This window comes from Cibotium barometz, chromosome 31 (assembly GCF_041138505.1).
Source record: "Cibotium barometz isolate CiBa-2024 chromosome 31, ASM4113850v1, whole genome shotgun sequence".
Classification (NCBI taxonomy): domain Eukaryota; kingdom Viridiplantae; phylum Streptophyta; class Polypodiopsida; order Cyatheales; family Cibotiaceae; genus Cibotium; species Cibotium barometz.
In genome coordinates, this window is record NC_141076.1 from 24115509 (window position 1) to 24130164 (window position 14656).

Sequence of the window (14656 nt, forward strand, 5' to 3'; positions counted from 1 at the left end):
TCGCTATAAATCTATGAGACATGGATGTTATTTAGAGATATGTATATATGAGGTCACTTGAAATAATGTATTGTGTTTACTTAAAACATGGCCTAAATCTTGGAGAAACCGAGCCTATTTTTTATCTGGTTCTTGAAGATGGTTCTATGTTCAAGCGAACCGGTTTTTTTCTGAAAGTGTGAATATACATTATCTGTTTTTGGTCTATTTTGATTTTGCATTGAAGGATAGGATCAAAATGTATTTTTGGTTCTTATCGCTACATATATCCATCCATAGGCGTTTTCCCTGCTGCACTCTCTCACTGCAGTCCAGGTCCAAGAAGGCGGCACTAGTTCATTCAAGTCCAAGGCTGTCCTTTCTCCTCTGCTCAATCTAGAAGGTCTGCCTCCAGGCTCCTCGAACTAGTGGTTAGGGTTCGTTGTAATCTATCTCATCAGGTATCATTTTTCAGGTGTAGCCCTTGTTGGCTTTATTTTCGTGTGCAGTCGAGTCAGTAAACATAGTTTTGACATCATTTTCTGCAGCTTCGTAGCTGGAAATGGCCTTCCGATGCGACATTCTCAACTCCAGTGCTCTGTTTCTCACCACCAGCTTGCCCAAGCTCCCGGCATCTTCTTGCGTCTCTTATGCACCTTTTCCCGTCTCTTTCCTCTCTAGCAGCAGCAAGCGAAGGGCTGCCCGCCTGCCTGTTGTGATGGCAACTGCTGATGTGATCGAGCAGGAGCAGAAGATGGCGGAGAAACCCAGCACCCTGCTGAGGGACGGTGAGCAGCAGGGCTCTTCTTCGGAAGCAGCCTCTATGCGCTTCAAGTTTGAAAAGATGATTCGCCAAGCTCAAGACGAGATTTGCGCTGCTGTGGAGGCTGTGGATGGCTGTGGCTTCCGAGAGGATGTGTGGGCTCGGCCAGGAGGTGGTGGGGGCATTAGCAGGGTCCTACAAGATGGCAACGTGTGGGAGAAGGCTGGAGTGAACGTGTCTGTTGTGTATGGAAGTATGCCTCCAGAGGCGTATAGAGCAGCGACTAGCAGTGGAGTACCGGTGAATAAGGCTGGGCGCATACCTTTCTTTGCATCTGGAATTAGTTCGGTATGTACTTCCGCTTTTTCTCTCGATTCTTGATTTCTTCTAGGGGACTTTGAACGCATGTTCTCATCATTCCAAGGGCACAAAGTTTTTCTGTTGTGCTTACTCCTTGTTTTTTCAGGCGTGTGTGTGCAGCATGCCTGCCTAATGTGATGTGCATCTAACTCCTTGGTTTTACCTGGTTGACTAGCTGTTAGCATAATTTATTACAGCTTCTTGATAAATTTGATATCTGAAGGTGTATGAGTGGAATGTTTTGGGGTTCTTATAAAAGCAAAATTGACGAGCGGTCACGTTTTCTACTCTTTTTAGGTTATGCATCCAAAGAATCCATTTGCTCCTACGGTGCACTTCAATTATCGGTATTTTGAAACTGATGCACCAGAAGGTATGCATGCCTACATCGTCCTTCAATCATTTGGAGTTTATGATGTTCTCAACTAGAATTTACATTTGCAATTAGCAGGCCTGGTTTATATTAGTTTCGTGGTGTCATTCTTTGGTGTGTCTGATGGTGACTGCACAGCATCGTGATTCATTCTCGAATCTACTGGGTTGTTGCTGCACTAAGGCGGTGCATTGCTTGTGGGATGACTTGGGGCTAGTCCTCCCACTTTGGTACGTCTGCTGGATTTTTAAAAAGGTGATTGATGGGGTCGATGTAGCTTCCCAAATGATGCCATATTGCTTATGGATTTTACTCGTGCATGTGCCAAGGTTTTTCAGCTTTCTACTTTTGGCATACAGCAGAGTGGTTTTATAGGGAGCATAGGAAGAATGCTCATTTTCTATTGAAGGGTTATACCTTCAACCACTACCACTTTTCTTTGTAGCAATGTTACGTGCACTCGCTATACTAGGGTGCCATGTGGACATGTAGGTGTCCACTGCCCATGAAATGGACACATCATATCAAGCAGGCACACAAAAACAAGTCACGTGCAATCAGTTTCAAGCAAGCAGAGATGTGTGCACATGCATTATGCAATGGAATAGCAGGTTTTCCTAAGCACGAAACTCGCTCAGTGGGAAGCCTAAATTGGGATATGTGATAGTGGGTTCCATGTCTTGGCCACACTACGAGTGACACAAGGCGTGGCCTCCCGTAGGTGACACGAGTCATGGTCAAGTGACACAAAGGTCCCTGGCCTCTTGTACCTTGGCACGAAATAGGGAAAGACCACTTGGGTTACCAAATGGTGACAGTCACTATATCAAACTCATCCTTCGCCTGGAGGAACTCATTGCGAAACACTCTCTCACACTCTGCCCAATCCTCGGTTTATCCCTGCCTTCTCTCCACCATGTTAGGGCTTTCCTCTTCAAGAGACCCCTAACCATTTGAAGCTTCCGGGCTTCTGGGAACGGGTGAAACTCAAGGTGTACATTCTAGCGGTTGAGTCAAGAGTCAACCACCTCCTAGGTCCTCTCCTTTTCTCACCACAAAAGCCTTGGGTGTGATCGAAGGAGCTACTGCTCCCAGTCCCACAAGAGCCGTTGCACCAATCACCGCTCGTTGAAGTACAAAAGCTGGATCTCTTCCCTAAACTCTACCCGTAGTTGAGCCATCTGCTCTTCAAAGTAACTTCCTTGACCACCTCCTACTATGTGTTCGCTTGACCCCTGAGGATGATCTTTCTCATTGTCGGAAATGTCATCAACAAGCGGAGTTGTGCTGCCATGGTAAAGGGCGAAATAGAAAGAAAGAAAGGTCTGCTGTTGTAAGATACCTATACGACCGATTCTAAAATTTCAGAAAAGCCGGGGAAAAACACAAGTTTCATGTTGATGCACAGCGAAAGAAGGGAAAGTGGAAAGACGGGAGAGATAGTGATGGAGAGGAAACACAGGTATAGACCTGGTCTCAATATCACCAACCAAGAATACATGTCCCAAGCAAGAGGGGAGAAGACCTCGTGTGTGAGGGACTGCAACAAACAATGCTAAGCAATGAATAAGAGTGAGGGTATGCCTGGCTATATATATGTCCAGATGTAGGCAGTCGACCAGCTCACGACTAGGGAAAAAGTGCCCAAGACTCCATAAAGTGGGGATAAAATATGGGAAAAATATGTGAGGGGTGACCAGCCCCTCTAGCTAACATGGTCAGTCCTAGAGGCTAAAATAGGACACCAAACAGGAAGCCAACCACAAGGAGATGATGTCTAACAACCCCTCTCAGCACCGGATGCTGAGTGAACTCCAAGAAGCGAGAGACGCCGTCCTCGATCATAGATGAAAGACAGTAGAAACAGGTACCAAGAAATCTCCACAAGCAATCTCCTCAGCAACTTAGCTACAAAAGCAACAGAACAAGTTGCCAGGTATTCCGCTCCTCTGGAAGAAAACAACCATGTAGGTTGCGACGTGCTGCTCCAAATAATGGTTCCAAACCCAAGTGTAAGAACACTCCCCTGTGTTTCGAGCTCGGAGAAGGTATGAAAAACCTCAAAACCAATCCTGGGAGAAGCAGGTTGCTCCTTACTGGAACCCTCTGAGTCTATGTGCTCAAACTCTGTAACAAGAGTTGCCAAACGCTTAAAAGAAGCATTTTTGGAAAGGTTGGCATCGCAAGATGTAAAGACTCTGTAGAAAAGATGGGGTCCATCGGCTGAACATCTACTTGAAGTCCTTCCATGTCTTTGGTTCTTTCGCTTCATGGACAATCTTGAGCCACCAATTCAAGGTAGCATCCTTCAAGTGCATTCTCACCGTCCTGATCTTGGACTTCTTTGTTAATCTTCACCACCAAAAGTAGCATCGAATTTCCTAATGAAAGAAACATCTTTTTGAGAATCTCTCTTACCAAAAAAAGCACCAAACTTGACTCTCTTTTCTTTGGGCCTGATCTCCCGCTTAGCAGCTACTTGTGAAGTTACTTCATGAACCGCTACTCCTTTCGCCATAACAGCCTTAGGCGAATCAACCACCATCTACATTTGTGGTTCTTTGGCTTTCTCCTTGTCTTTGGGTATGATGGACTTCGAGGTTATAGGTTGACTACCTCCTTTGATGATGGTGGGTGAAGTAAATTTCATGGTCTTTGACTTTTCTGAAGTAGAGACTCCTTTCATGTTGATGTAGGCTTTTGCTGCAGCAACACCATTAGTTGTAGTAGCCTTCTCAGTAAGGACGTTGATGACACGGAAGCGGTATAGCTGTATATGCCTTTATAGAGTGTCACACTTCCACACACTGATACAAACACACCCAGAACACCAGACCCAAGAACATAAACAAACTTTATTTCAGCACAAGTCTTCGTCTTTACAAAGTTGGACATCCATTACATCCTCAGAACCATCTTCATCTAGCACCCATTCACAATCAGCCCACTCCCCTTCATCTATATGAACAGTGACTGACCAATACCCTGCATCACTATCAGAGTATACAATCTCAAACATAGAAGCATCTTCAAAGTACAATTCCTCGATATCCGGACCAAGCTCCAAGACAAGATACATATCTGTGGTGGGCTACCCTCAAAGCTTTTCTTCAGGTTTACAAGACTGTATTTTCAGGACAGTAACTATTACAAACATGCATACAAGTATTCAGTTCCAGTTTTGACTCTTTACACAAAACTTCCCAGAAAACCCAAGCTTAGAGATTCCATGCGTAGCTTCAACATCTTTGGATTAAAGACCATTACTTGCCATCAGTTGCGATTGCTTTGGAGAGGACAATGACCACCACCAGAAGGTACCAAAAAAAAGTTCATAGGCTGGCCGTATTGAGGAGGTAGGCTTTGTTGTGCGCCCTTATGACTGGAGCAAGATCCAACAAGGAAGTCTCTGCTTTCTCTCTCTCTCTCTGTGGCTCTCTCACACTAGTGGCAGCAACACTGGCTCCAGCGGTAGCAATACAACTAGCAACACACCACTACTAACCACCAGCAGCAGCAATACTATAGCAAAAGCAATACACCACTATGTGCCGAAGGCGGCAACCTCAACAATGTACACACATAAAAAACTCTCTCAAGCATCGCCAGCCTCAGAGAATTGGCGGCAGCTAATACAAACAACTCACCTCTCTCTGCTCGCAATCAACTGCACCTCGCAACAAAACAGCAAGCTCTGTGCTCAAAGGCAGCAATATAGACAAGAGACACACCTATCTCCTCTGCGGCTACGGTAGTAATACAAAGACAACACCCAAAAAAAACTCTTCCTTGCTTCTCTGCAGTTGACGCCACCGCCTTCTCCTCTCTTTCGCTGCAGTCGACACCCCCCTCTTCTTCTCTCTGCTTTTCTACACCGGACGCCACCCTCTTGTTTTTTTTGCTGTCGACGTGCTCTCCCTTTCTCTACTTCGCTGCGCTCTCCTTTGGCGACTCTTTTTTCGTTTTTCTTAGGGATTTCCTCCCCCCCCATACAGCAAGCTCACCTTCCGTTGCCATGTGGCCCTTTCCATTCTTTGGCGCACGCGGTGAGGGCATGCCTGCCGGGATCCCGTTGGTAGCCGCCACCCTTGCTTCTTTCTAGAATCTTAAAGCCTCTATTCTCATATTAAATTTTGTTATTTAAGGTTGTTCACACTGTGCAGTCCCTTAAACCACATCCCCATACCATTTATGCCTTCCATCCTTTGCCCACATGCCATTAGCACCCGCATCCGCCATCTCCATCCATACTACATATTTACAAAGGGCATGCCCAAATGCGAACGGTCAGCACTCATGTAGGCACTGACACACACACACACCCCCGAAGGCTGGCTAACAAAAGCAACAAGATCTCCACATCATGTGGATGATGCAAGGCGTGATGGTTATGCCTCTACTCCTCCTGCCCAGTAGATTTAATCTCAACCAAAACTCAAAGTTGACCCAAACTAATTACATATTTCCTGAAACTCTTAGTACTCTGCACAGTATGTACACATCATCAGCCTCTGTTTTTGTCCACACAACGTCTTCAAAATTTTTAGCTTCAGCTCTTCTCTCCATCAAAGCTTGAATCTTTGGATCTGCTTCGAGCTCTTTGTACCTTTGAATCTTCTCATAGTTTGAAAAGACACCGTTAAAGAACGTTGAGAACCTCCAGATTGTTGATGAATACTCTTCTTTCCTTCTTCTGACATGGTGAAGGTAATCTGTGGGCTGGCCAAAAATTCTGTCACCTTGGAAAAGTTCTCTTAAGAGAAGGCTTAGCTTTGATACCTTGTAATGCAGGGGCACGTGAAAGTGACAAAATTAAAGAACTACTTGTAACAAACTCACTAATCAACAATCACAAATAATGAATGAAAGTAGGATTCAGAGAAAAGAGAAACTAGACCTCATTGAGAGAGGAATAGGCCCCTTCCCCTTTGTTGGAATTTATTGAATCAAACCATGGGCACAAAGTGCTTGAATCTTTATAATAGATGAGAAGTGAGTTATCCAAATGAGGAGGGAGTGCTATAGGTTTGAGTCTTCAATGCTAGAATAGAAAGAGTAAGCTCCAAATGACAAGTGGCTACTTTAATTGACAAGTGTTAAAGCTAAATTGACGAGTGTAAGGTGAAATAACAAGTGTAGGGACACTTGTCTCATTCTAGATGCCACATGTCTTAATTAAAGAGGTGATTATTCCATAACTTTCTATGCTAAAAATATCCCAACTCATAAAGAATTTGACAAAGGTGCTTTAGTAATTCTTGATCCTTGCGAAAATACGAAGGTTTTGACGCGAAGGGAATTTCCGTCAGTGCGCCAAAAATGAGAAGTCGCCTAGATTCTAGGAGTTGCATGCTTTAGGTCCAAGAAGGCTTCGTTGTAAAGATTCACCTATTCATGGTTTATTCAAATGATTTGAGCATCTGGTTTCTCCTTTGAAACCACTCATCACTCATCTCGGTGTTTTGGTCAATTTGACCACCTGAGTGCTAAACCAATCATTTGGGCATTTGGTCTATGACCACTTGACTGAAAACTTTGGGTGTTTTGGCCGATGCCCACCCGTAAAGAGAAATGAGCATTCTAGCTTAAGTAGTTACTCAAAAGATATACAAATCACAATTCATGCTCCATGAGCTATTTGGTAATTACCAACTCACATATGGAATAGTTTTTAGCAAGACAATGATCGATTTGAAGAACAAAGTAGTAGGCTGGTTATAGGGCTTGTGGAGAGGATTTCCCATGACCTATTTTTGTCACATGCAGAAGCTATGAGAGTCTTCTTTCAGCCCTAAACACTTATCTTGAAACAACCTGATGCAAAACGCAAGCAAGAGATGGAGAGGAGAGAGAGATATCTGAGTTTGCACAGCCTGCAGGGGGCTTTGTGGTTCTCGCCGGTGTCTTTGAGGTATTCACTCGCGTGTAGCTCGTCCACTTCCTACTCCACTTCACGGTGCTCCACGCCGGATCTCAGCTCATCTATAGGAGTAGCACAACTCAAAGTGCCTTGTTATCGAGCTTCACTTCAGTCAGCCTTTTGACTCCATTATTTTTAGTTGGCCAAGTCGTCTACACCTCTTACAACGTGCAGACCCTCAACAATGACTACATACTATCAAGCAAGGAGATTTTCACATGTATGATCAAAGAGTATCTACATCGTAGATACTTGGGGCTTTTTTTGCAAAATGGATAGAATCATGAATCCAAAGCGTGTGCAGTCCCAAAAATTTGGGCTTTCTCAAGCATAAGCCCCTAACATTAAGATGAAGCCTTTGCATCGACGAAAATCTGGGGATTTCTCTCTTCTACTTAAGACTTTTGCAGTTTTGGGCCCTCTGCCCTTGCCCGTGAACCTAAAGTGACAACCAAAGCTTCCATTGCTTGGAAATGATGCCGAAAAAGAATCTTCATTGGCATCGAGGGGGGAATCTTCCTCAATTTTTAGTTTCTATTTTATGATAACTCATGGGTTCTCTGCTGGGATAGTCCCCCAAATTTTGAATCCTTTTGGATTTTGTAATGCCTTGTTTTCTATAAAAGGCTCCTTTCCATCATTCCCTTTTTGCCCCTGCCTTTGGCATGCCCGCCGTCAGCTAGCTCACTCATGCACTATATAAGGAGTTTCCCCATTATTCACTCTCTCATCCACTTCTCTTGCACAAGTTCAACATCTCTTGCTGGCTTATTGCCATTGTAAAGCTTCAAGCTAATATAACAGGTGATCTTGTCCACAAGCTCTCTCCATAGTTGTTTCTCGTACGCGTACGAACAAGTTCGTACGTACGAGTCGTACGGTACGATACCGTACGAATTCGTACGATATCGTACGGTACGAGTTGGTTTTTTTTTTCCCCCCCAAAATTTGTTTTCCTTGAAAAAAAAATTCCAAATGCTAAAAAAAAATAGAAACCCTGCTTTACGAAGATCCCAAATGCTCGCAATACTTCGCAACTTTCGTGTTCTCTCAGTATTCCATATGGGGTTGTGGAGAGACCTAAAAAATCTGGCGAGGTAGATTGGTAGTGTACACTTGATTGGTAGGATGAGAGAATCTTGCTACATCACTTGGGGATCCCTGGTATAGGTAGGCTAGACAATTAGATTCTCAAGTTATGCACGAGGGAGAACATTTGGACATGGCCATTTTGATCTAGAGAGGAGTCCCTAAACTTATCACCCTAGATGCACTCCTCGTATTTGTGCAAGGACGGTCCCTTAGTCATAAACGCTACACTGGGAGACCTTTGGTATTGCATTACTCATCCAGGTTCTTTTTTGGAGACAATCGGGAGATCCAACCGGGAGAGACACATATCCATGTACTGGTTTCTCAAGCATTGTAGACTCCTCCCCTCCCAACCTTCCCTTACATTCAAGCTTGAAGCTCCATAGCTTGTAAGTGTAAAAAATAAAAACCGTATTTTATCGTACGGTATCCGAAAATTTCATATCGTACCAAAAATTCCCGTACGGTATCGTATCGTACGGTATCGTATTTTCGTACCGTGACAACCATGGCTCTCTCTACTCTCTCTCGTCTTGTTAATGCTTTCGCTTGTGCATTCTCCAACATGGTATCAGAGCTCGGCCTGTGTGGTCCTGGGCGGTCCTAACCTCTGTTTGATCGAGGTGCTCGAATTGAAGGAGGGTGTTGGAGGTGGCAATTCTCTTAGCTACTCTCGGGTTATCGCATGATTGGAAGTTGTGGTGGATTATCCCATATGCAAGAGCATGGGAAATCGAAGAGCCATATATAGGGTGTGGTGGAACCTTGTCAGAGATATCTCCTCCGGCCAGGTTTTTTGGGGGAGCAACGGTTGGGAGATGGGAGCTCAGCCGCCGCCGTTGCTCAGTACCCTAGGGTGGTGTGTGTGCTGCTGCAGCATGACTTTGACAGGGGGTGTTGTTTGGGTATGCTGATGTAGGCTGTCTTTGTCTCTCGAGTCTCGAGGTAGGACCTAACCTCTTCGTCTTTCACAAAGACCATGCCTGTTGAGCCTCCGAGCCATGCTTTTTGAGCATCTAAGCCATGCTTGTTGAGCCTCTCAGCATTTTGAGCCTTGCTCATTGGCCTTTGAATCATGCTTACTAGCCTCTGGGTTTGAAGCGGGGACCATGTCTTGTTTCTTTGCTTGTTTTGGAGTACGGGACTATTCAAGGTTATGCATGCAACTCCACCATCACTCCAAAGGGGGTTTTGTTGGGTATTTTGGAGTTAGTATGGAGTCTAGTCAAGCGTTCTTAGTTGTGTGAACACCCTCTTATTTAGGGTCAAAAGCTAAGGCCTTGGTGCCTATAAAAGCATGTACTTGGGTTGTTCATTCTCAAGTTGTGCAATCTCTCTCTCATACTTGAGCTCTATTGCTTCTCTCTCTTTGTCTCTCTTACTCTCTTTCTCCCTTTAACCCTTGTACTTCATTACCATGGCTTGAGGTCCATCTCCTCTTCCCCTCAATCCTCATCTTCTACTCACAGACATCTTCAACATGAAGATCTTCCATCCTCCATAGCTCTTCCATAGCCTTGGGATGCCTTGTTTCCAACGGAGGGTTGCGGGTGCGTGGTATGGAACTGGCATGCCTTGTGGGTGCGGGCTTGCCAAGGTTGTGTAGGTGTCTAGCTTGGTCAGTGGCTTACCATTTTATTCGGTTCAAAGCCTACAGTTGGGCGAAGATTGCTAATTCGCTAGCCTAACAACTTGTCGTTTCGCTTGTTTGTTTGTGGTTACAATGGTTCATGTGCCCTATTGCACTGCAACAATAGGTGTGCTTCTCGAGCTATAAAACGTGAGTTGTCGGTCTTGGGCGAACACACTGGTACCACAAGTAGGTGTATTCCTACTCGGGGTGTTTCACTCTTGGTGTTCGAGTTTTGGGCTTGCTTGGGTTTGCCATGGTTTTATTTTATCTCCATGTCCTTGGCTAGTTGCACATCATGTGCCATGTTGTTGGGATAAAAAGTGTATTTGGAGGTCTAACCCATACAAAAAGGCCCATAACCTATCCTCATCCGGCTTCCACAATTGAAGTCCTAATTGGGCAACCTGGTATGCATAGGTGAGGACCGATTGCGAAGCTTGACGTGGGCCTCGAAACTCATCCTTAAGACGTGCAAGTAATGTGGAGGCAAGTTCTGAGACTTGAGATCCTCCACAAACCTAGCCCACTCACAAGCCACCACACTGGTCAATGGATCGGTTTGTGTGCTAAACCAATCATGCAACCATATGCTTGCATCTCCTGAGAGAGGCATGGCGGCTAACATTTCTTGGTCGGACCTTTGAACAACAACAAAATATGAAATAAGCTGATGAAGAATGTAAAACATTTGAATCCAATTAACCATCGTACGTATTGACCTCTATCTTCTCTGAAAGTGCCAATGATCTTGAAGACTTGATGGCTGTGGAGCTGCTTGTCCCTGGGGAGAAAGGCTTTGAACTCTTGTTGTCATTGATCCACCATGGTACTAAGATAGTTGTCCTACTCTCGGCGACACCATTCTTCATATTCTTTGAGGGAAGCTTGCAATCTTTCGGCCTCTGGGAGTCATAGTCCTTTGGTCTCTGGTGCTTTGGCTGCAAGGGAAGCATGTGACAGCTCAGCCTTGGCTGCGAGAGAAGTTCAGAGCTGCCCCATCTCCATGGCATGTTGGTGCCGTTTCTCCTCTGGATCTCCTTGGTGCTTGGCTTGCAAAGCGGCAAGTAGAGACTCTAGCGTGGTTTGCATCATAGCCACGAAAGTATCCATGGAAGGGAAAACGCTTGGATTAGAGGCTTGTCGTAGAGATACAAGCCTGGAGCCTTAAAGCCAACCACACAAAAACCCATCTTAGCACCTTCTCTTATCAAAGCTGCAGCCGTCATATCAATGTAACACCTTATACAGAAGCGTTTCAGAGATAAGATAATGGTGCAAAGAACACTGCTGAAAACTGAATACTGAGTTTCTAGGGTTGAGAGAAGTAGGCAAAGAATACCTGATTATGTGCCAATCCATCCTCTCAAGTGTCCTCACCGCTGGTCAGTGTATTTACTTGATTATATTGCAAGAAAATGAAGTACACAATGACTTGCGGTTTGGACTGAACGGGACCTGTTTTGGGACCGTAGGGCGGTCTAAAGTGCTGCGTTTTGCTGTCCGTACAGCCATCCCGCTGCTCTATCTCTGTCCGCCCAGTATGATGCATTAATCTTGCACATCAGCTGCCCCACAGCTGCATTTACAGAGGCTGCAAACTCCTGCTCTGCTGGCCCCCCCTAGCTTGTTCGTTAACACCCCAGATAGCTGCCCTGAATAGGATGACCAAGTTGCTTTCTTGATTGGTGCATTTTCCTCTCCTTGGTGCACTCTGGTGGCTGACAGGAGATGCTCCATAGAATGGTTATGATAAGATGAGAACCTCGGACAGCAAAGCCTTTACAAATAGGGACTCCATGGCTGATCTAGGGTTGGCCCAAGCATCCAATGGAAAGGTGTGCCCAGGGCACACTTCCACATGACACTTCATGCCACCCGCAGAGATGGGTGCCTACTTTAGTTCCACCTGGCTCCCACTTGTTCGGACGCTATCTAATGCCCTTTTTTGGTCTTGACACACGGGTGCGGGCTGTCCACAGCCTCCATGGCTCCAAACTAACCATTGCTAATGACCACATGACAATGTGGCTTTCAAACATGGCATGACACACCGGCCCGGGACTTGGACAAAGACCTGACACTGGTCTTGGTGATCCCAGGCACCCCTGTCCATTGGTCTAATAAGTGTCCTGTAGGCTTGTACAACATTATATCTTGCAAAGAGGGTTACAAAAGACTTGTGCTACAGGCACTTGCTGGGGACTTGGGCAAAGACTTGACACTGGACTTGGCGATCTTAGGCACTTGACTATTAGTCTAAAAGGCGTCCTGTAGGCTTGTACAACATTATACCTTGCAAAGAGGGTTACAAAAGACTCGTGCCACAGGCTTGACAGGGCTAAACCAGAATGTCGTAGAAGGCTCTTAGCGACTTTTCCCTTGGACTAGGGTTCACAACATGCTCTAGGCCCTTCAGAAAAGGTATCCTCTTCCCTTTGTGTGGACTGCCTGCGTAGTGAACGGAGTGTTCTGTACACCGTACAAAATGCACAAGCATCTATAAGATTTCTGGAGCTCCTATGCTTCATCCATTGATTTCATATGCTTTCCCATGCATCTTGTACATACTATCTATAGAGATTTGTTTTCAATAAACCACATTTTTCATTTATTCTATTCAAACTAGAAAAATAGTGACATACTTTACGTACCTTACCTTAATGAGTACTATCTGCACTCTTATAGAACAAGTATTTCACATACCATGCCTAACATTTCAAACCACCTAGGCCCAACTTGTACTAAGAATCAGTATTTATGCCAAAAGAAATTGAATGTGGTAAGCAATCCAAATTCTGAATTAACTTGAGGACTGGCTTAGAGGAGTATTGGGGTGGCAAGTTGGTCCTACTATTTGAGAGGCATTCAATGTGTGTAGTCAAAATGCAACTTGTCGTAGGTCTTCTGTTTCTTGAGGAGTTATAGTGCGTTAATAGACCTTGTTGCATAGTCTTTACCCAAAAAAATCAAAGGTTCTTAATTTATGGTCATATGTTTCACTTTTTTATTAATTCTGATTGCCTTACCCCGATTTCATCCTTCCCCATTTAAAAAAGAAATAAGTCAAAAGAGATGCTTCAGTGTTTCTAGCTGTGTGGGCCTTTTCACTGGAATTTAGCTTTTTATTTTTTACCTTCATTACAGGTCTCTCTGGAGCCCCAAGGGCTTGGTGGTTTGGTGGTGGGACAGATCTTACACCTTCTTATATATTTGAAGAAGATGCCATGCATTTTCACCAGGTTGTGAATCTAATTTGATTGACATTGGAAGTTTTGGTTTCTCTTCTTCCTTTCTCTCTGTGATCATTACTGAAGGCTAATGTGTTGCTTTTACTCTGTAATGCCATATTTGTGTCTTTGTTGAAAATGTTATCAATGAAGTGGAACTCTGTGAGGGAGGGAGATGAACTCCAGAGGGAGGCACATGCTTTTGTATTCTAAGGGCCATTCATAGGCTTTGAGGGGTCTTGTCTTTAGAATCCCAACCTTATTTTTAAGTTTCCCATAGGCCATCTGTTATCAATGCCAGTTCACACATTTGCATGTCAACTTGCAGCCATCCTACCCCAAGCTTGGGATCACCTCAGGCAGTTGGCTGCGGTAGCCTCAGAGGAGCGTCTTCGACAGCCCGTGAAGAACCCCCTGATCCATTTACCCAGTGGCCATATCTTTGGGGCCAGACCTCATGTATCATGGGAAGAATTGAGCATAGGACCCGCTAGGTCCCTTGGAGATTGGCTTGCAAACAGGCAGCTGCCCCCGGACGCTCAGGAGAGAGGCGTGGCAAGGATCAGGGGTGGAGACAGACTTAGCCTCGAGAAGAGGGGCTGCTCCGGAGAGATTTCGATGCCCACGTGGCATCCCAAATAGCGAACTGGAGTACCCCTCGAGATTCACTAAAAAGCCTCAACTGGGCTTCAAGTCGGGGCGGGTGTAGAGCCTACCCAAAAAATGCACGACTTGTGCCAGTTGATCTGCCCTCTTGATGTGCGACAAAAGATCTCAATTGCCTCAATGAATCTCTGGAGATTCCCCACATCTCTGGCTAGGTATGCTGCTGTGTCATCTGCAAACTCTGAGTCCAGCAGCTCCTCTTGAGTACGGAGGGGGAGACGCAACCCTTGGAGTCCCATCTCCTGAGCGGAGAGGAAATTGCTTATGGCCTCAATGACAGATAGGAAAAGGAAAGCTGCGAGTGGACAGCCCTACTGGACCGAGCAAGGGGGAGTCTGTCGCGTCGAGCTCCCTGAATGAGAACCTCAGTGTGAGAGGTTGAGTAAAGGCTTGAAAAACCACCACGGAACCACTCCATTGGGAATCCCATCCGATGCATCATGCCCTCAAGAAAGCTCCAATCAACCCTATCATAAGCTTTCTCAAAGTCAAGGAGGAGCACTATGAGGTCGTGCTATCGCAACCTGGACGAAGCTGTCACCTCCCACAAAGTGAAGATGTTATTCAAAATGCTCCGATCTTGAACAAAACCTGTCTGAGTGTCATGAATCAAGTCAGGGAGGAAAAGTTGAAGTCTTCGGTT

At 45.2% G+C, this 14656-nt stretch overlaps 1 protein-coding gene across 19 annotated transcripts in view; it reads left to right on the forward strand.

Annotated features, from left to right (window-relative positions):
- Positions 1-225: 225 nt before the first annotated feature.
- The window catches only part of LIN2 (Coproporphyrinogen III oxidase), a 118982-nt gene continuing 104551 nt past the window's right edge, over positions 226-14656 (forward strand). For 7 of the 19 annotated variants that reach the window (XR_015269967.1, XR_015269966.1, XM_086824927.1 and 4 more), the window contains exons 1-3: positions 251-1090; positions 1400-1475; positions 13265-13359. Coding sequence is in view for 11 of the 19 variants with exons in the window: in XM_086824927.1 (XP_086681053.1) it covers positions 542-1090; positions 1400-1475; positions 13265-13359 (720 nt within the window). In the remaining 8 variants the exon portion in view is untranslated. Of the gene's footprint in view, positions 1091-1399; positions 1476-13264; positions 13360-14656 lie in introns of all 19 variants that reach the window. The other 12 variants (XR_015269962.1, XM_086824925.1, XM_086824924.1 and 9 more) reach the window with 6 other exon arrangements.